At 54.3% G+C, this 21278-nt stretch overlaps 8 protein-coding genes across 8 annotated transcripts; 4 read left to right on the plus strand and 4 right to left on the minus strand.

Annotated features, from left to right (window-relative positions):
• Positions 1-271: 271 nt before the first annotated feature.
• On the plus strand, positions 272-1616 carry KD926_006365 (Zn(II)2Cys6 transcription factor; the record flags this gene model as incomplete). Its single annotated transcript, XM_053099344.1, has 2 exons — positions 272-766; positions 828-1616. 2 exons carry the CDS (start codon positions 272-274, stop codon positions 1614-1616), a joined length of 1284 nt encoding a protein of 427 aa, XP_052956802.1.
• A 984-nt stretch (positions 1617-2600) lies between these two features.
• KD926_006366 (putative C6 transcription factor) lies at positions 2601-4829 on the minus strand (the record flags this gene model as incomplete). The annotated part of the gene is made up of 5 exons (XM_053099346.1): positions 2601-3171; positions 3225-3575; positions 3630-3962; positions 4100-4389; positions 4461-4829. 5 exons carry the CDS (start codon positions 4827-4829, stop codon positions 2601-2603), a joined length of 1914 nt encoding a protein of 637 aa, XP_052956803.1.
• Positions 4830-5199: 370 nt separating this feature from the next.
• On the plus strand, positions 5200-6750 carry KD926_006367 (glutathione synthetase; the record flags this gene model as incomplete). Its single annotated transcript, XM_053099347.1, has 1 exon — positions 5200-6750. The coding sequence occupies one exon, from the start codon at positions 5200-5202 to the stop codon at positions 6748-6750; it is 1551 nt and encodes a 516-aa protein (XP_052956804.1).
• A 660-nt stretch (positions 6751-7410) lies between these two features.
• On the plus strand, positions 7411-9177 carry KD926_006368 (DUF3176 domain-containing protein; the record flags this gene model as incomplete). Its single annotated transcript, XM_053099348.1, has 2 exons — positions 7411-7844; positions 7905-9177. 2 exons carry the CDS (start codon positions 7411-7413, stop codon positions 9175-9177), a joined length of 1707 nt encoding a protein of 568 aa, XP_052956805.1.
• Positions 9178-9660: 483 nt separating this feature from the next.
• KD926_006369 (2-hydroxychromene-2-carboxylate isomerase) lies at positions 9661-10305 on the minus strand (the record flags this gene model as incomplete). The annotated part of the gene is made up of 1 exon (XM_053099349.1): positions 9661-10305. The coding sequence occupies one exon, from the start codon at positions 10303-10305 to the stop codon at positions 9661-9663; it is 645 nt and encodes a 214-aa protein (XP_052956806.1).
• Positions 10306-11086: 781 nt separating this feature from the next.
• Positions 11087-12897, minus strand: KD926_006370 (MFS general substrate transporter; the record flags this gene model as incomplete). Its single annotated transcript, XM_053099350.1, has 6 exons — positions 11087-11246; positions 11299-11766; positions 11824-12244; positions 12303-12588; positions 12651-12676; positions 12732-12897. The coding sequence occupies 6 exons, from the start codon at positions 12895-12897 to the stop codon at positions 11087-11089; spliced, it is 1527 nt and encodes a 508-aa protein (XP_052956807.1).
• A 521-nt stretch (positions 12898-13418) lies between these two features.
• KD926_006371 (putative 1-aminocyclopropane-1-carboxylate oxidase) lies at positions 13419-14705 on the plus strand (the record flags this gene model as incomplete). The annotated part of the gene is made up of 5 exons (XM_053099351.1): positions 13419-13587; positions 13636-13958; positions 14024-14112; positions 14181-14329; positions 14386-14705. 5 exons carry the CDS (start codon positions 13419-13421, stop codon positions 14703-14705), a joined length of 1050 nt encoding a protein of 349 aa, XP_052956808.1.
• Positions 14706-15242: 537 nt separating this feature from the next.
• Positions 15243-15927, minus strand: KD926_006372 (uncharacterized protein; the record flags this gene model as incomplete). Its single annotated transcript, XM_053099352.1, has 3 exons — positions 15243-15559; positions 15618-15665; positions 15723-15927. 3 exons carry the CDS (start codon positions 15925-15927, stop codon positions 15243-15245), a joined length of 570 nt encoding a protein of 189 aa, XP_052956809.1.
• Between the last annotated feature and the right edge of the window lie 5351 nt (positions 15928-21278).

Consider the following 21278-nt stretch of genomic DNA (forward strand, 5'->3'; position numbering starts at 1 on the left):
CTCGATGATGACCATAGACTTCGCTCCCGCCCCGTTATGAACTCTTTATAAACAGACCGATGGAGCGTCGCGCAAGGCTGTGCCAAGGCAAATACGAGTCTGGGCAGAGTTACGTGATTGAGTTTAGCTGGCGATCATCAACCAGGCAATATATTAGTGCAATACGAGCCTGCCTGGTCGCTCGTGTTGCTTCTTTTTCTTCCACATCTGGCATTTCTCTTTTCCTTTTGTTTTTTGTTCTTTCCGTGTCATTCATACCACCGCACCTACGATGTCTGGGCGCCCGAGCAGCCAGAAGCAGCCCCGAGGGGGACATTTGCTGATCTTTCCTCCCCTGCCGCCACCTGGGGCCTTACCGGCCGTCAAGAAAACGGATGCTCTATCGAGCACCGGCCGGTCGGTACCCAATCGTCGACGATCTCACCGGAAATCTCGCACCGGGTGTCGTATCTGTAAAGAACGGCGGGTCAAATGCGACGAAACGATGCCGCAGTGTCGCCGCTGCCAAATCTATGGCATCACCTGCGACTTCGCGCCGCCGCAGACGTCACCGCAGCGGAACGGCGCGTTGGCCTTGGATGCGATGACTGCCAACGTCAACAACGTCTTAGACAGCGACCGGCGCTCGCCGGCCGTCGCAACGTCGAACCGATCGCTGGGATTGGCCACCTTGATTCATTTTACAGAGATGGTCGGGGCGCGCCAGACGGCGTACGCCCCGATCAAACAGGTCTTGCGGGACCGAACCATTCCGCTGGCGTTGACGGTAAGTGGGAACCAGCGAACGCACCTCCCGCCCGCACGCAAAGTACTGAGCCTCGCGTCAGGAGCCTTGCTTGTTGAACGCCATGCTAGCGGTCGCCAGCACGCACCAAGCCAATCTCACCCCCGGCGACTCGCACCGAAGCCTGGTGGCGACGCGGTTTCGCCAGGCGTCCGTACACATCTACCGGCTCAAGCTGCAGGAACCGATCACTCGTCACACCATGGATGTGCTTCTGACCACCTGCTTGCTCGTCGCCATGTTCTCCTTCTCCGCACCCAGCGTCTCCCCCCGTCACTCCTGGATCTTTTCGGATGATCCTGGCGCCTTGAATTGGCTGCTCATCCAGGGCGGGCTAGCCTCTCTCATCGATTGCATCATGCCGTGGATCAACGAGAGCATCTGGTGCGATGCGTTTCTGATCTCCAGCGCCTACGAGCTGTACGACGACCATCGCACGGGGCGGGAGGGTCTCGACGAGGAGCTGGCCGACCTCTGCGAAATCTCCGACACGACGACTGAGGAGACCAATCCGTACCACTGGCCGTTGCGGATGCTGAGCCCATTGCTGCGTCTGCCTCTTACCAAGATCGACGCGAATCGCATCTCGAGCTTTATGGGCCGACTTCCGCCGGAGTACCTGCGTCTGGTGCAAGCGAGGGACGCGAGAGCGCTCCTGCTGCTGGGCTACTGGCTGGCCGTGATGTGTTCCGTCCATGACTGGTGGATCGACGCGCGAGTTCGGTCCGAGTGCCAGGCCATCTGCATGTATCTGGAGGCATCCGGCGACAGACGCATCGCAAGGTTCCTGGATTTTCCGGCTTCGGCGTGTGGGTATCGAGCGATGCTCTAGAACGGTTCGCGGCTGTCTCGGTCCCCTATCAGATCTCTCGCGCGGTCCTTTGTTTTTGTTCTTGATTTCTCTCCTCGTATTGCCCTGGGAGTTGATGTGATCATGACAGACTCGTATAGGCCATTGAACGGTCAGTCTTTGTGACTCTAATGAAGCAAATTCCTCTCTCTGTACAACGTAGGGTAGCGACACGCTGGTTGGCCCGGCTTCCCGATAAATTGATGCCTGTTGAATCAGGCACCCCAGTGCATCCCGATCGCATCCCGATCGCATCCCGATCAGGCATCACCCGTTGATGCCTGGATCGTCAGGCTCGCCAGTTTCCGCGAGTCCGACGGAGAGACGCGAATATCCCTTCCCCTTCGTATGTTGCCATGGACGTGCAGTGGAAGATTCAAGCATAATAATCTCACAGACTGCGACGCAGTCGGCCCATAAACCTCAGAAAGTTATTCCCACTGGTGACTGCGCCCCTCGTCAGGCAGGAAACACTGCTGATCGGGCTGTGACCCATGAGTACGTTCGCATACATGGATGCGTGCGGTGGTCTTGCAAGAACCCGAGAGCGACGAGCCACATCTGGGCGGCCGTGATTACACACATCCTTGTCTTAGCGTTCATATTTGAAGGTGAACAAGATGATGTGAAGATGGTCATAGACGCAAGGGGGATTTCCCGACTGGTGAGTAGGATTACAGCTGCAAGTATCACTGCGTACAATGCCAGCGCCAGTACCGAGTACAATGATTGCCCGCTGCTGGGCCGGCGATGTCAATTCACAAATAGGGGCTAGATGAAGTTTATTGTTCTCCACTGTGTCGCAAGGGCTTGAATCCGCCTCCACATATGGCGGCAATTCGACTCTTTGTGTCTACCCAAGACTTGAGTTGGGACGGGCGCACAAGGACAGCAGAATGCGGTAGTTGTTAATAAGTTCACTGAAAACTAGCAGTTTTATACCAATCAGATACAGGAGACCACTGACTACGTAGACAAGCCTTCTAGCGATAGAATGAGACTTTCCAGAGTTTGGGCGCGAGGACCGGCATTGGTATTGCTCGGCGTTCCTGCAGCATTAGGAACGTGGTGCACTATGTAGTCCGCGGCCAGCGAAGAAACATCCTTGGTAGTCCATCGACTGCTGTTCAACTGCTGGAAGATGGCATGCACTTTGGGCGGAACGAGAGAGGGCTCGGGGCGAGTTGCTTTCAATACAAGCTCGATCGTGCGAAGGAATGCCGTGCAGAGTCGACCCCAACCCAAACTCATGTGCCAGAGGCCGACGACGCAACTTTCCAGGACAAGCCCCCATTTGGGTTCCTGGGGATGTAACTTGGAGATTGAGTCGACTCCGGCGAGACAGAAATAATGCAGCATCACGATCGGGACCGATTTCCATCCGTGGTTGTGACGGTATAGAAGTACTAGGGACCCTATGGTATTCATAGCCTGGTCCTTGACGGCCAGGGGGTCCCACCGAGCATCCGGGGGAACGGAATCGAAATTGGTCAGATAGATTCCGCACAGCGATACAAGCGTTGCTTGGTAGTAAAAGCTTCCGGGGGGTTCAGCCAGGCATACGGGTGAGATTGGAAGCAGGATACATACTGAAGGCACAGAGCATGAGGGGTCGTGTTGTGTCGGGGCATGACGGCCCATGGCAAGTTGCCCTTCCAGATCACGAGTTTATGATAGAGAACGTAGCCATAATTCCATACGTCGTGACGTCGAGCCGCGTCGGGAAAGGTGAGGGCAAACGAGGCGATCTCGTTTACGACAGCGACGAGCTCGTTGCGGATCCTGGCGGCCGTGTAGAAGAACGGGAGATGGACCGGAGTGTGGAAGGGATACGGGCTCCACTCTCTGCCCTCGTCGAGTATCGTGGCCTCCTCTTCCGACAACCTCACCAACGGCGGTTGGGGCCAAGCGGGCGTCTTTCGATAGACCTGGGAGGCCAACCTGGACGGACGATTAGCGGCCGGATGAAGCCGGATGGGGCGGGGCATTGCTCACGCCTGAACGTCAAAGATGGCCCAGGCAAGCATCTTATGGGCCTTCATCATCGAGAGGGACGGATCGCCCGGTCGGGTTTGAAAATACGTCGAGGACTCCTGGTGAAGGCCGAGCTGGCGCGAGAGCCTGGCTCCGTGCATGATGTATCTCGTGCCCAACCGATCGATACCAAAGGTGCAGCAGAGAAGGCCGATCATGATGCCCGACTGAGCGGTCGGGAGGGCGATGGTCTCGCGCTCCAGCAGCCAGAGACGCTGAATCTCCGCATACAGCTTTTCTCCTAGGCCTTTCTCGTCGCGGCGATCCGTAATGCGAGTCAGATTGTAAGAAAAGCTCTAGAGACCCGTTAGCCGTCAAGAGTTCTGCGGGCGGATAGGGCGTCCCGTAGTACACAGCCAAAAAAGAGAAGTAAATGGACCAACAGCGGAGAACAGAAGCGCGTAAGACCGCGTTCAAGGTCATGGACGAACATGTCCTGATCGATCAGGTGCCAGGTCGGATTCTCCCAGGTGAAATAGAGGGACAAGAGGTGGCTCGCTACTTCGTTGTCGACCAGCGAGGTCCACGCATGCACTTGACTAACGCGCACCGTGGGGTCTTTGCGAAGCAGCTGGACCTTCGTGGGGTCTCGCTGGGACGCCAATGCCATTTGCATCCGACGCAGCGAGAGTCCGGGGTAGGGCAGGGAGACATGCTGGTCGGGAAGGGAGCCCGTCGTGAGCAGCGAGGCGAAGGCATCCAGGGCCTCTGGAAACCGTTTCTGTAGGGCGAGAGGTTAGCGCTGGCAGACGACGGCGCCGACGGCCGGGGGTTCCGTCAGGTAGCGCAGACCTCAACGATATCTTCAATAGAGCGGCGATCTTGGCCGTTGCTGTCAGTGAGGATCTCCCGGAGTAGGTCCTCGTAGGTGTGGATCCTCTGGCGCATCGACTGCAGCTGCCACTGCTGATTCTCGCGTTTGGACCGAACGTAGGAACAGGCGGTGTTGGTTTGGGTGCACGGCTTGCATCTCGGCGTGGCCCCGTCGCATCTGCTCTTTCGGTCCCGACACGGTACACAGGCCCGAAGCGTGCGCCGCCTGCGAGGGATGGCTCGCTTTTTCAGGCCCGACGCAGAAGACAGCGACAAGGGGAGGGGCGGTTGTCTGTCCCGGATGATCTCTCCACCGGAGGGATCGCTAGACGTGCCCAGCAAGGTCATAATGGTCGAACACCCCAAGTGGAGCACACCGAGGGGGTGGAGGGGAGGAGAGGAGAGGAGAGGGGGTGGCAGGCGGCCAGGGAGGCCACGGGGAGAAAGACCCGGCGGCGCTACGGCATTGGATTTGCTTTAGGGTTTACATTAGTTCTCTTCTTTCTTTTCCCTCTTTTCCTTGTTTTCTTTGCCTCTCTTTCTCTCTTTTTTTTTTTTTTTCTTTCCTCTGGCGGAAGTCGGAAGGTCCCCCGCCAATCAGCGCGCCGCCAAGAGACATGCTGATGTCATCGACTGGGCGGGATGACTCAGCCACACGTGCCGGTCCCGTGCTCTCAGCTCGTCGGACGGACTCATCGCCCACTTCGCCCACTTCGCCATGGCCCTCGACGGCGACCTCGAATACCCTCCGCGTCTGTCCGAGGAAGCCGGTCTGTCGCTGGTCTCGCAGATCCTAGACTGGCAGATCAACCATGGCTCTCTCCTCAAGCGCATCGACTCGCAGACCGACCATAGCGTCCTGACCTACCCCATCGGTGTCGCCGTCTTCCCCACCCTCTTTCCGCGCCGTCTGTTCGACCATGCCTTGCGCCTACAATCCATCTACAATGAACTCTACTGCCGGGTCGCTGAAGATGAGGGGTGGATCTCTGGGGTCATCCGGGACTTGCTCCCTGTCGATCCCTTGGCTGCGACGCTGTGGGATATTCACCAAGAAGTGAAGAAAGCCACTCCTCCGGGGACTGTCCTCTCGGCGGGAATCTTTCGCTCCGATTACATGCTTCAGGGTCCAACCGCTCAGCTGGGCACGGGCTCTGACCGGCCTGCAAATCTGAGTCTCAGGCAAGTTGAATTCAACACCTTCTCTTGTGCGGGGGCCGCCCACGCCAACAAGGTCGCGGACATGCATCGCTACCTGGCCCGGACGGGCGCTTACAATGAGGGACGCGAACGTCAGAATCCTGTCGCCGTGTCCGCCCTTCCCCGAAACGCCAATATTGAGTCGCTAGCAGCCTGCCTGTCGGCCGCTCACCTTGCCTACGGACCGAAACGAAGCCGAACCGCGACCGAGACGGCAATCCTGTTTGTCGTTCAGCCCGACAATTTCAACATTGCCGACGAGCGACCCGTGGAATATGCGCTGTGGAACCGAGATCCCTCAATCCCGGTCTATCGGACTGACTATGGCGACGATCTTCTCCAACGTACCTCCCTGACCGAGTCGCGCGAGTTGCTTTTCCATCCTCTAGGCCGAAAAGGACCAGCCCTCGAAGTTTCGGTGGTATATATGCGGGCCGGGTACGAGGCGCAGGAGTATGACGAGGTCGGTAGGCAGGCGCGTTTGCGGCTGGAGCTATCTGTGGCCGTCAAATGCCCGTCGCTGCTCGGACACATTTGCACCTTCAAGAAAGTCCAACAAGCACTCACCTCCCCGGGAGAGCTGGAGCGCTTTCTGTCCCCAGACAAGGCCGCTCTGGTTCGATCTACCTTCGCTCGGGCCTATCCACTAGATGAATCCGAAGCCGGGTTGTACGGTCGCAGTCTGGCAACCGACCCGCAAACTGCCCATGGGTATATACTAAAGCCATCCCTGGAAGGCGGCGGCCACAACATTTTCGGCCCGGCCATTCCCGCGTTCCTGTCCTCGATCCCTTCCTCTGCCTGGTGCGCATACATTTTGATGGAGCGAATTGCGACCCCCCGCGTGCAGAATATCTTGTTGTCGGCCTCGGGCCTCGACATCGGGGGCGTGATTTCCGAACTAGGTGTCTTGGGCACCTGTTTGTGGAAAAGGGCTCCGGACGGTGTCACCTGCGACATCCTCCAAAATACAGTTGCTGGATGGTCTTTCAAAACGAAGTATGACTACGTGGACGAGATGAGCGTGGTGAAGGGATACGGATGTTTCGACACCCCCCTACTCATCTAGCGTGACCCCCGGGGGCTTTGGGGGATCGGCGTAAACGACCGGGGATCCGTCGGTCGTTGACCTTGTCTCAAGCATGTTCCTGGCCGACTTTCCTTGGGTCGTCGCTCGGCGCCACAGACTCGACGTCATACTCCAATGGGGTTTTCCACGACCGTAGAAACTCATTCGCCAATTCACCCCCATTGGAATTTCCTCTGTAGTTCGGCAAGTACATACCGCGCGGTCACCGTGAAAATTTTGACAAGCACAAGCCACTTGACCTGAATATCCAAATTTCAGATTGAGATTGCTGACCGTCAAGTCCGCATAGTCCCTGAACCGGGCAGATTTACAGTTGCCACATAGGGTTGCCACGAAGATCTCGCTGATCAACCCCTGACTCGGATGAGAATCTTTTACGAGCGAAGCTTTGTGGGGAGGAAGAGTGCCAGTCACCTTTCTTCAGCCAACGCTATTTCCGGTCAATTTCGCCCTAGTTTCAATCTGGGCTCCACTGCACCTCTCCATTAGGTTTAGGATTTTTCCATTCCCGTTGTGCAGTCCACCCAGAATGTTGGGAATGTCTTATATACCCGCCGGCCTTCCGCACTCTGTCTCAAACCGCCATGAGTGAGTGCAGCGAGTGAGTGCTCTGTTCTGTTCTGAGGTCTCACGGTCATCATGGATAACCTCAAAGAAGAGTACCGGCTCTCCTACCGCCGCATGCAAGACCCGCCGGAGCCGGCACTTCCAACGGCCTCCGAACAGGTGCTCTTGCAGAGCCAAAGCACTGGATTCTGGGGTTCCAGCTGGGCGCTGGAGGTGATAAGTAGCGTTGTCGCCGTAGCTGCTCTCGTCGCCATTATCGCCGTGCTATATATCTATGACGGTAAACCTATACCCGACTGGCCATATAGCATCACGCTCAATGCCCTAATTTCGATGCTGAGCACCGTCATGAAGGCGGCCCTGGCATTCCCCATCACCGAGGCCTTGTCCCAACTCAAGTGGTCGTGGTTCAACCGGGGCAACAAGTTGAGCGATTTGTCCGCGCTGGACGCCGCCAGCCGCGGAGCCATCGGCGCGTTCATGATTCTCTTTCGCTTTCTACCTCGGTAGGTATTCGTGTCCGGATGTCCCTTGGCGAACCATGCGCTAAAGTTCAACTTTTCTAGCCATCTGGTATCCATTGGGTGCCTTATTCTCGTCGTGGGGGCGGCGATTGCTCCGTTCGTGCAGCAAGTTATCGCTATCAATCTCCGCCCCGTTCCCTCTTCCGGCGTATCCTCTATTGAGGTCTGTAACTCCAGCACCTATACCGACTACGACGAAGGTGCCGGTCCCGGTATGAACGAAGTGCCCCTCTCCACGGCCGGGGCCATCTACACGGGACTTTTCCAGAGCGCTAGCCCCCACAGCAACGCCGTTACCCTATCTTGTCCCACGGGGAATTGCACCTTCGACCCTTATCAGTCCCTGGGCATCTGCACGCGGTGTGCCAATATCACCGACCAGCTCGCGAATTCCTCGAACTCATTTGGCACCCTCATGCAATACGATTTCAAACTTCCAAATGGGTTTCACTTCGAAACCGCCAGCAATGAGATATACCTGATGAACGGCACGGTTGACCTTCCCCTTCTTCGAGTGGACACCGGCGGGGTTCCTTCCTTTCTCAATTTCACGGCCATCTCGGCGGCCGGGTATGGGGTCCCGCCGTCTGTCAGCGCCACGGAATGTGCCCTCTACTTCTGCGTCAATACGTTCCATTCGTCGGTGACTCAGGGTTCGTTTAACGAGACCCGCGTATCTTCGCGGACCTCGTCCAATGCCACCTCGTCGGTTATTACGGAGGATCTCTTCTTAACCCCGGAGACCTGCTACAAGAACGGCACCAGGCACCAGTCGACCGACGACTGTACCTACCATGTCAACTGGTTCAGTGGGCTCGCGCTGTCCAACTCCCTCCGGCCGCTCCTCCACGGGAATGGGTCGCTGTTCATCAGCAACCGCCCGAGTTGGTCGTCCGACACGCTCAAGGCGGTCTACGGCACCCAGGGCAATTACACGGACGTTAGCTCGGTCTTCCACTCTCTTTCGTCAGCACTCACCACCCACGCCCGGTCTAAGGTCTGCCACGCATTGGTCACGGGCAAGACGTGGACGATGGAGTCCTTCGTGCAGGTGCGTTGGCTGTGGATGGTGCTGCCCATCGCCCTCGTGGCCCTGGGCTTTGTTTTCCTGGTCGTGACGATCGTGAAAACCAAGAACCAGTACATCTGGAAGTCCTCACCGCTGGCTCTCCTGTTTTCGGATCTCAGCGTGGATGCGCCGCACTCGATTCGGGCCAGTCCCAGCTTGAGCGGAATGGAGGACACGTCCAAGAAGATGAATGTGTGGTTGGAGACGACGAACGCCGGGGTGCGGCTGAAGGGGATTCCGGGCTGAAGCGTGTTAATATTACTATTTAATCTCCTTAAATCCATATAATACAAATAATAATAATAGTCTATCGACTTGGTCCTGCACGAATTGGATGAGTGTGTTGATCTGCCAAATCCCGCTTCAGCCACAACCGACCCTTGGCTCCTTCCTATTCGGGTCAAGCCTAGGGTCAAGCCCCCACTAGCCTGTTTTGGGTCTTTCGCGCTTTGCCGCCTTACTGATTGCCTTGCTGCCTTGCTGCCTTGCTGCCTCAAGTCGATCGTCGATGAACACCTCGGAGAGGGCGCCAATAATGCAGCGACCAGCTCGAATTCGATCCAAATAGAGATCCCCATGACCTTGTGGCGTGTGCATAGGCCCAATATTTTCATCCTACCATAAATAGTCCCTCATTGAAGAGGCACACATCGACCGCAACCCGCGATATATATTCCTCAATCCACTACTCGGACATTCCTCCGTCCTACGCAACCCGCCAAGAACACGTCATTTTGGATCCGAAATGACAATCGGTCCCCTGCCACTGTGAATAACCTCGTCTAGCATGTCGAGTCGGTCCTGCCCCCAGAAGAACTCGCCCTGATAAGAGTATAGTGGCGCCCCGAAGATCTGTCGGTCCTCCGCCTCCTGCGTCAGTGCGACCTCCTGTTCTGCCCAGTGGGTCTCCCCCTTCGCTCGGTCCAGCAATCGCCTCCTATCGAGTCCGGCTTCGTCGGCAAGGAGAGCAATGGTGTTCTCGTCGGCGATGTCGAGTTCCCGCGCCCAGACGGCCTTCAAGCCTTTGCGAGCGTACTCGTGCACGGACGCATGATCGTGTCCCAACTCCGCGATGGCTGCGAGGAGAACCCGATGCGCCAGGGAAGGGTCGGCCGGGTAGAATTTCGGATGCGTCACGATGGGGATGTCGTGGATGCGCCGCCAACGTTCCATTTCCAGCAGTCGGTACGCTTGACGCTGCGACGAGCGCTGTTTGACGGGTAGGCTGCCTGAGACGGAGAAAATATGCATCAGATCGATTGGTTTGAAGATCACCTGAGCGCCGTGGTCGTGGACAAGGCGCTGGAAGCGACGACTGCCAATGTAGGACCAAAGTGAGATAAAGGAGAAGTAGTACTCGATCGCGGGAGCCATCTTGACGGGCGGATCGCCTGGACTTGAGAGAGAGTCTTGGAGAAGAGAGAGGAAGGAGATATTTATGGGCCTGCAAGAAGGAGAAGCATGTAGCAACTCCGAACCGGCTTCTGCAGACGATATCGGCGACTGGTCGTGATCTACGTGAGACGCGCTGGCATCGGTGCCTATCCTCTGGATCTGTAGTCACTGGCCGCCTGGTGCTCTTCCCTCCACCACTCCATCCGCTTTGAGGCCAGCTATCTTCATGAGAACTTTGACATAACCCGCGATCTCAAGATACATTGCACTGACCATCACCTCCAAATCGAATTCGTAATAGCTTATGCTAATGACCGTCGGGAAGCTAGTCGGCAATGACGTGACCGATGTTGTGTCCGGCTATACGGAATAAGACTAGAAAGCATCTGTTTGGATCGAGTAACACGTGGGCGCTAGGCCTAAGATTGAACAAGATATACTGGGGATCTAAAATGGCATCATGATCTCCACTCAAGGCGCAACGCATTCTGACTCCTGCTCTGCTTTGGCGACGACTCAGACCCCGCGTGAATTTTTCGCAGACCCCGAAGGATTCAGGTAGCATATCGGCTACGAAATAGCGGGGTGGACCGGGTTGATTCTCGAGTTTTGCAGTGCAAGTTGCTCCCAACGTGCCTGATGTGCATCGGTACCTGATAGACGCCGTGACTAAATCGACGATTTCGGGTGAAGCATGATTCTGCAGCGCACCTCTGAGTTGGACACTTTTATTTCATACCCCATCTATTCCTCTCCTTGCTCAGTAAACGTATCTAAAGTGCAAATTCTCTTTATCGGTAAGATCCTTGAACGCATGTCGATCTCTCTCACTTTCCTCCAGTCCCAGTGTATCACGGCGCTCGTTCTCGCGCGACAGGAGCACGTACAGCGCAGAGGCCGCCAAAATTGTTATACAATAACTGCGCGCGTCAGCATATGATCTCGTGGTCTCAAACACGTGGAGAACTTTACCAGATAATCAATCCTGTCCATAACTCAGGATAGTGCTCGTTCATCGTTTCACTGCGGATCAACTGTGGACCAATTATGTTACCCACGCAGTAAGCCACGAAGACCGCTGAAGCCATGAAACTCTTCTTGGTCTCGCCTGCGATGTTACTCGCGCCGAGGGAAATGGTCAAGCTGACAACCGGACCGAAGAATCCAATGAGGGAGTAACCGACCACCGGAACGACTGGTTGGTAACCCCAGGTCGATTTCCAAATCATAGCGAAACCCGCGATGACCGGTAGACAGCAGAGTAACAGGCTGATGATCCGAGCGTTCTGCAACCGAGAGCACAACCAGCCAGTCAGGATAATGCCCGCCGCTGACAACCCTCCGAGAGGAAATTGAAACAGAATACTTTCCAGAGATGAGTAGCCAAATGTCGAGACAATCAACGGGCCGAAACCAGAGACAGCCCCGTTGACAGTGTACCTAATATATGGTGAGTATAGTATGCTTTGCAAGGGGTTGGGGTGCCATAAAACTTACGCAGCGGCCATTGTGATTGCAACCAGCCAAATCTTCACGTCGAAAGCTGCCTCCTGTACCTGTGAAAATTTCAAGTGGTGATTTTTGACTCCGGTTTGCCCGGCTCGCAACCTCTCTACCGCCACAGCTCGCTCCTCGGGGCTCAAAAACCACGCATTCAGAGGCGAGTTCGGGATGAAGAAGCACCACAGTCCAAACAAAAATGTCAACCCCCCGGCAAGGACGTAGATATACTGCCATGGCTTTAACGACCCACCGTCAATCTGTGCAAACCCATAGTTTAGCGCACCGCCAATAATCGTGAACCATCCGGTTCCTGAGAACCACCAGCTTTGCCGAAGCGCCTGTTCAGATTGCGTATAGAATCCGCTGACGGTGATCATGAAGCCCGTGGGAATGACCGCCTCCGTAAACCCTTTTTCTGTAAATCAGTATCGCCGCCATTGGGGCCGAGGTGTTCTAGCGAAATTCTAACACACCCAGAAAGAACCGCTGGACAAGCAAGCCCTGCCACGTTGTAACGCCGGCCGTGGCGGCGCAAATAACGGCCCAGAGCATGACAACCGGACCCAGAACGTAGCGCGTGTTAAAGTACTGGACGGCGTATGTCATGGGATAAGAGCCTGCCAACTGACCAAAATAAAAGATGGACGTTGCCCAGCTGAGTCTGGTGGTGTCGGATTGCGGCGGATTCACCGACGAGTCGACGACCTTGAGCTGCAAATCCTCGGTCATGCCAAAAAGCGCCGCGTTACCTAGAATTGCCTACGGAAGCATGTTAGATTATAACTTGCATCTGCCTCCATCATCACGCGCCAGGTACGTACCTTGTCGTAGTAAACCAGACCATATCCTTTTGTACACGCACACATCAGGCTCAGCGCTGAAGGAGGCACAACGAGACTTACCAATAACCATGGCAGGCATTAAAAAGAGATCGATCTTCCTGAGGACGCGCCTGGAAGTATGCGGGTCGATTTCTATGGCTTCTTCTCCCATAATGTCAAAGCTGGCTGTTGTCTTTGCATCTTGGCGGCCGGCAATTGTTTCGTGTAAATCCGACCGGGTGGACATAATGAGGCCGAAAGCTCTAGGTGAGATGTTCTAGATGAATAGAATCAACGTTGACCTTTATCCTTTTCAGGACGACACAGAAGAAGGATATCAACCGGCATATCGCGCAGGATTCAAACCCCGACCTACTTTCCTCATGCGGCAAGATGGATGGCATCACTAGCCCTAAGAATGGCACCAACCCAAGAGTTATAGTAGTCGGATGGAGTTTCCTTCAGCAATGACACCCCCTCCATTCATAACTGGGGTCGAACCAGATCCCGCAGGTACTCTTCCCCGTTCATGTTAGCCCGTCGGTTATCTCTGGGCGGCAGCGTGGCCGAAGCCCTACGCCGACTTCGCTGTGCGACTTGGTGATGTGATTTGCCAGTCATGGTGTGATGGGGGCTAGAATGACGTCCATCGGCATCTGGATGCATGGCGCATGAAAATGGAATGCGAATACATACAAGAATCGCGGGATTTCTGCTGTAATGGAGCACAGAGAGCATAACTGTGGAAGGATCCCATTGTCTTTCAAGATGACGACCACTACCGTAGAAGCTCCGAGCCTTTCATATATTCAAGTCCCCGAGACATCAGAGTCTCTGGACTGGGCTGACCTAGTGACTCTCGACCTGTCGAAATTTGATCAACCCGGGGGGAAGCATGATCTCGCCACCGAGTTCATCCAAGCCATCGAAGACGTCGGTATGTTTTATGTTCTGTCAACATGGGTATATCTAACTTTAAGCACAGGATTCTTCTATGTTAAGAACCACGGCCTGAGTCGAGAGGACGTTGACAATCAATTCGCAATCGCCAGTTCGACACTCGCCCTTTCAAACGAAGAGAAGTCCCCTTACCGGGCAGCTCTCGAACAAGGTGGCTACAATGGATGGAAACCAGCGGGGACGCGCAACCTGATCCCCGGCGTCAAGGACAATTTCGAGATCTATAACATTCCCAAGTTTATCCCGGAGCATGCCGATCGGGCGCACCCGGACGTGATCCGGCAGCAGTTGCCTACAATCGAGAGGTTTTCCAGGCATATTCACGACGAGATCGTGACCAAGCTGCTGGTAATTTTGCGATCGCGCTGGGCCTCGAAGATGAGGAATGGTTCGTCAAAAAACACCGGTACGAGAAGACCAGTGGCGACCATCTCCGGTACATGAAATATTATGCGCGCAGTGAGGAGGAGAACCTGAAACTGGGAGGGGTTTGGTTGAAAGGGTGAGGCGGTACCTCTTATTTTACCGCTAAATTGCACCGTGGCTGACCGGCCTGACTGAGCCAAGTAGACATTCAGACATGGGCAGCTTGACTCTGCTCTTCCGCCAGCCCGTGGCCGCTCTCCAGGTGCTCAGCAAAGACGGAACGTGGCGGTACGTTCGACCGCAGATGGACGCCCTGACGGTGAATCTCGCAGATGCACTCCATTTCCTAACCGGTGTGTCCGAAGTTGTGCCTTCCGACGAAGATATGTAGGCTGATACAGAATGGCAGGCGGGTACCTGAAATCCAGCATTCACCGGGTCGTCGCACCCCCGAAAGACCAAGCACATATTGACCGATTAGGCGTGTTGTACATGGTGCGCATTGAGGATGACTCGCATCTGGTCCCTATCAAAGAGTCGCCAGTTCTGTGCCACCACGGGCTGATTGGCGACGGCGTGGTTGACGGTGATGGGAATCCTATCAAGGCTGGGGAATGGGTTAAGCAGCGAGTGATCAAAAATCTGAGCACCACAGCCGCAGACGACGGGGATAATGAAGTGAATCAGGTGGAAATCGTCAAGGGAGTCAGTGTGCAGTACTTCGATTAAAGATCATCCTCACTGGCCGGACTGATGGTCGCCTTGAGCGTACTCTGTAATATCCGGACAAGACTACACCGTAACCTCGAGATCCTGACTCGAGAATGAATTATCGAAATTCTAGATCCAGGGTCACACACGAGGGACATTTCCAGGACGAAGTGGATGACAGGGCTGACACATGCCATGTTTCAGCGGGACGGCCGCTTAATTAAGCTTATGGAGCAATGTTTGAAGTAGACGCGTCTTAAAAATCCTTCAATGTGCATAATTAATAATTATGCCTTACGAAGTGTTGACAGAGAGGAAAATACTTTATCACAAGATAATAATTACGCGGCTAGCCGCCACCATATGTCTAAAATGAATTCTTAATGTACAGCTCGGGGTATCAAAACGCGGACAATCCGATACTTCATTCAACGTCTAAGTCAGATCCGACCGATTGCATCACGCAGGTCACGTCGTCGGTAACGAGAATCAAACGAGGGTTATGGCCTCCTCTTTGAATGTATGTACAAGGGGAAAGGTCTTGTGGAGACTGATTTAGCAGCCCTTGCACTCCTTAACCCACAGGTTGGCAGCGCGGTAGGTGGAGCTGTGGCGACCGTACCAGTAGACGGTCTTCTCGGGGTTGGAGCCGTAGCCCTCAACGGCGAACCAGGGCTTTCCGTCGTGAGTGAAGTAGCCCTGCTCGTTGACGCCGAAGTTCAGGGTGCTGGCACCGGTGGGCACGGCGCCGGAGTGAGGGATGGTCAGACCAAGGGGAGCGGTGTCCTGGTCGACGACATAGAGGCTCTGGAAAGCAGTGGGGACGCCGTCCTTGGAGGTGAAAGAGACAGCACCGTTGGGAGCGGAGTGGACTAGAAATAAGAATTAGCCTGGTGGGTCTTGTCCGCGGTTGAGGACTGGAAGACATACGGATGAGGATCTCCTTGCTGGTGGTGTTACCGCCGAAGTAGGCGTACTCTGTCGTCAATCGTTAGCAACATGTCTCTTCACGAGGACCGTCTAGGCACTACTTACGGCCATCAGTCAGGAGGGTGAGACCACCCTCGGCAACGAGAGTGAAAGCGTCGGGGAGAGAAGCTCCAGGGGTAGGAGTGCCCGAGGGGGTGGTCGAGGGAGTGGCAGAAGAGGGAATGGCCGAAGAGGACGAGGCGGCGTAGGGCACAGCGGAGGCGCTGATGGCACCAACCAGGCCGGTCATAGCAGCGAAGGAGAACTTCATCGTGAAAGATTGGAGGTGAAGGTGAAGAAAAAGTGAGTGATAACAGTAAAATTCCCAAAGCGAAAGTGAACGGATGGAGAGAGAAAGGGTATGTAGAGAGGCCTTGAGGGTTTTTATAAAGTCCTGGGCATCAAGGTACAGGGAAACCCTCAGGGCCTGTGGATCTCTGCCGTGTCGATCATTGCCGGGAAATGAGACATGTCTTACTCTTGCCGTCTTTCTTGATTCTTCCCGTTTCGTTAATAGTAGGATTTTTTTTTTTTTTTTTTTTTTTTCCCGTGCCATTCAGGGTCCCTTGCCGGACTTCGAGTTTTGCGCCTCCGAGTGATCGGGTCGAACCGTCTTTCCAGGCAGAGCAAAACCACGGAATGCCACCGCACTGGAGGGCGTTGAGTGGCCAGAATGACATCAGAGTGGCCCGCGACGTGGGGAAATTTTACCGGCTTTCTATTCTTAGCGCGGACGGTTGGACGGGGTCTTGTCGATCCTTGCCCAGGGACTGACCAGTCCACGATGTGACGGGCTCGCTGTCCTTCGGCCGATCCGCCACCGCACTGCCCATGGTTTCAGGTTCCTCTTTTCTTCTGCGTTCCCCTTAGTCGCTGCTCCGTGTCTGGTTCAGGGCTGAGCCACCGATTACACGTTCAGGGTCCATCTTCCGGGGTTGCCTCGGCGAATCTATTTGCTGGACGATCACCGAGGACTTCCTGGCTCACTTTGCATGACGCTTGGACGACGTATTGGTGCAATCAATTGGAGACTCGGGTCCGCGTAGGCAACGTCGAATCGGTCTGATTGCTTGTTCGAGAATGTATGGATGCCGGTCCATATCGACACGGGCTGTGCAGTCCACTCGGAAATCTATCTTTGGCAACGGGACCAGGCCTTGATTAGATTGGCATTCAATCGACGACAACTCCGTCCTCCGCACTCCGTACTTAGTATGTGACATGTGTATTCTGTACTGAAGAGAGACTCATATACCCTGTGGAAGGTGCGGAGTACGCCGGGAGACTGATGTAGATCCTTTCCTCGGGCCCGTCTCAGACAAAGACAAATAGAAGCCTGGTCTCGACTCGACTAATCAGACCGTGATCATCTAGGCCAGTGACCGTCTCCTAGTATTTCAACTAAATAAGGCCTCTCAGCTTTGTTCTTCAGTGGTGTAGCCGATTGAGCTGTTATTTACCGAAGGCAACTTCCCAGAGACATTCACTCTTCACACCCGGCTCAGGACTGGACTCTTCCCCTCACGATTTCCCCAAACACTACCCATTGTGTGATAATGATATACTCCCGAGAATACCCACTCGACAGATCCGATCGATGTTGAAGATAGCCTCCTTGCCAAGCATCTCCCAGTATCGATCGCGGACAGTGGAGCCTGCGGTGCGAACCGGCCTGTTGGCTATGGGGGCCGCGCCGCCGCATCGCTGGTGGAGTGTGGCAGTTGTTGCTTTCTTCTTAATACCACTCGTCATCTGTTGACGATGGACGAATGAACAATGCGGACTATTCTACATTCATCTCTTAAAGGTTTCCTTGGCGATATGTAGGTCGTGTAATTTTTGAGAAGCGGCTCGGGGCATGTAGAGTGTATGTATACCAGCGCACATCGAAAGCCACGCAAAAGAAAGCGCGGTGTACGGTAAATTGGTTCAGCTGGGAGGGAATAACACAACACTAACCAACCAACCAACCAACTAGTTAACTGACTACAATTATGATTATTACAAATGCTTACTGACGGAGTGACTAATCCAAAAGCTGTGCTTAGTTACAGATCAGTAGGACTTTGCGCTGGGCGCTAAATTGGCAACCAACACCTCGAGTCACTAGAGCTGAACCTCCTCGAATGATTGGCGAACACGGCAATGCGAACCTCTCGAGGGAATACCCTACCACATAGTGTCACTGGCAGGCAAGTCTTTATAAATGAATAATGCAGCACGGGGGCTTGTATTCAGTTACAGCCTTCTAGATCATTACTCCTCTCATCATGGTCATCGCAACGGTATGCAATGCGTGGACTCAGCTGTTTCCACCGAGTCCAAGCTTGACGGAAAAGAATGTCCCGGCATAGACCGGTCGACATACCTTGGACCGGGACGCCATCTAAATAGTGGCACCGGTGCCATACAAGATGCGACACGGCGCAAAGCCAACGCCGCCATTCCCACCGGTTACGATAAATACTCGAGATCATGCACTCGCGAAGACTGAACCCGAGGACTGACACATAGGGGTCTAGGAACGCGCCGAAGAAGCGATCCGGTCGATCATAGACTCGTCGCCGGCTCCTGCAAATCCCGGTCGCATTCTATTCCTGCAACTCGACCTCAACGATCTTGAATCCGTCAAGACGGCCGCCGCCACTTTTGCAGCTCAGGAGACAAAGATCGGCATTTTATGGAACAACGCTTGCATGGGTTGCCAATCACATCGCTCCCAGTACGCGAACCAAGCAAGGCTTTGAAGCCATGATCGGCATGCACTGTATTGCCACGCTCCTCTTCACCGATCTTCTGCGTCCGCAGCAGTCGCCTGGCGCCGAACGCGTCGTCTGGACGTCGAGCTTTCTGACCGAGGGCGGATCGCCAGTGAACGGTATCGATTTCGCCGCGCTCGCGAAAGGCAGCGACGACGGCGTTGTCAATTACGCCGTGTCCAAGGCCGGCACCTGGATGCTAGGTCGGGAGATGGCCCGTCGATACGCGGCGGACGGCATCTTCAGCATCGTGCAAAACCCAGGAAACCTGAAGGCAGGTTCTTACGAAGGCACTCCGGCCCTGACTATGTGTCTCGTACGGCCTTTGCTGCATGACGCCCGCTTTGGCGCCTGCACGGAACGGTATTGTGGCCTCAGTCCCGAAATCAGAGGGGAAAAACGGTGCCTACGTCATTCCTTGGGGGAGAGTACGACCAGACGAGGACTGCCCTTGAAAAGATATAATCAATGCCATGACACCCGTCGGGGAGGGAGGATTAGGATATGCCGCTAAGTCCTGGGAATGGTGTGAGGAGCAGTGGAGGCCGTTCATTGAGACAACACCAAATTTCGCGTCATCCGATCATATATAATGCAGAATTTATCTCTTGTAAACAAAACAGCGACTATAATCAATACAGCATTTACATAGTTGACGGCGAGCTATCTATACGAACCGGCACTTGGTGGGTGACGATGTGATCGACGGTTACTATGCTTCGCATGTAGAAAGTGACAAAAGCTTGGGCCATGCACAGAACTGCCAAATTATACCACCATTCATATCGTCTTGGACCTTTTGTCTGGACCTTTTGCTATACAGGGAGGGGAGGGTCCTGGGGGATTCGACGAGAGGAAAAGTCCTCTCGTGAGGAGCGGACTATTGGGTACAGTACAGGGCCGCTCGAAATCAGCTTCACACCTCGTTGCAAACAAGCCAAACGCATCAGGTGGAAATGTGAAGCGCTGACCTCCTTTCCAACCTCTTCTCCTACTTTCGTTGAACTACCCACCCACGGACAGAATTCTGTGGATGAGCGAAAGAACGTGTACGGATACAAAACTGGTGAGGTGTTTCTTTACAACCAATTTATCATACACGCCATAAAATGCTGGATTTCTCATTAATTGAACCGTTTGTTGAACCCCAGAAGCGGAAGGTATGCTAACGTCGTTGGATTTATCAGGAAATCGTTGAACATGATTAACGACTCGTTCTATGCCCAGCAGGATTGTCAAGGTCATACGCCCACTATCTCGGACCACGATTCGCAATATGCCCCCACACCAGGATACCTAGTTCAGCTACCACCCTCTGAATATGGATTCAGTCCTTCACCGGACTGTTTCTTCCAGGACGGCACCGTAGCCCCGAGCTCTACCCAGCGCGAATCTCCCCGGCTTCTTCAGCTTTGTGAGTGGGATGCGAGTAGACCGGATGACGAGCTTCCGCCAAGCCTTATCCGATACACAATCGAGTGGAAGGTGAACAATTGCTTCAAGTCGGAGGACACGGAATAAGATGTAGCCCTCACTCCAGGCGCCTATTGGCCCTCGGTCCTGAAGGGTAAGTTGGAGAAGGTACTCCAAGAGAGACTCTCGTAACCGAACGGTTAGATCAGATGACACGTCCATACTTGTGTCGGTCAACGATCGCAAGCAGCGGGACTTGAAAAAGCGGTATAACTCTGGAAATTGACTGGGCGGTTGTGGAGAAACAACTACTTGCGTGGAGTGAACTTTATACCAGGTGCAAGGAATTGAGGCTCGTGATTGTCTTCAACTATATAGAGGACGACCTTTCCAGAGGCGCTACAGGTAGGAGCGAGAAAAGAGGAAGGTCATCTGTCCAGGAGCGGGATGCACAGCTCGACGCCGAAGAACATGTATCTGGGCAACAGTCGATCTGGCGAGCTGTCTACGGCTTGATGCGTTATCCGTCACCATCCTGTCACCTGGGTCCGCATTGCGGGCAGGATCCTCGCGGGAAGAAACACTATCAGCTAAGGACGCATCATTTAAAACGCCTGATTGCCTATGTTGAAGGGGATGGGGTTTTGGAGAGCCAAGATGATGTTTCTGACACTATCCGTGAAGATATCTACCTGGAAGAGCAGCAGAGGCTGGAAACTTCACGGTCTAAGAGCAATAGATCGGTCGTCCCTGGAAGCTGCCCACCCATCAATCTCAACTTCATGGGAGGGCAACCTTCTCTGCAGCTACCAGCGGCCGGTCTGACCGCAGCATCCAAGCTGTCTGAAGCGAAGCATGGGAAGAGGTAGATCAGCTTAGGATCGACGGGCCCCGAGGTGTGGCTGTGAGAGAATACAGCGCATGGCAAGAAACAAACGTCGTCGATGAATCTCTCAAGGCACAATTTCGGCTAGCTTGTGATGTGACACAGATCAACGGTCTGGATCTTGAACAGATCTATGAGGATCAGGATGCAGCCTTTTTCATCGAAAACGGAGTTGCGTTAGGTATTGCACGGCGCTTCGTTGGCGATATCGGTAGATGGGCGCGGGACATCAAGGATTAACTACGCAAGCTTACAGTGCGAATGCATGGCAAGATATTATACTATTATTAGACATAGGATTCGCATTTGATTACTTGATATAGATTTGAAGTAATTCATTGCTATCTAATACTCCTAGCTCTGTTGCCTCAAAATGTCAAAGCAAGTATAGTACATGTGCTGACATTGGGTCATACTGTACCGCGAATCATTCAAGGATGATTTTCAACGAATACCCTAGCATGTCGGAAATGACCGATTGCACTCCGTTCGCGAGACCCGACAGCTTCAATACACCACTCGAGGAAAGCAACAAATCCTTGGTCGGGGCTTTGTTCATATCTC

Source organism: Aspergillus affinis, assembly GCF_023601865.1.
Source record: "Aspergillus affinis strain CMG 70 chromosome Unknown NODE_33_length_288726_cov_88_254756, whole genome shotgun sequence".
Classification (NCBI taxonomy): domain Eukaryota; kingdom Fungi; phylum Ascomycota; class Eurotiomycetes; order Eurotiales; family Aspergillaceae; genus Aspergillus; species Aspergillus affinis.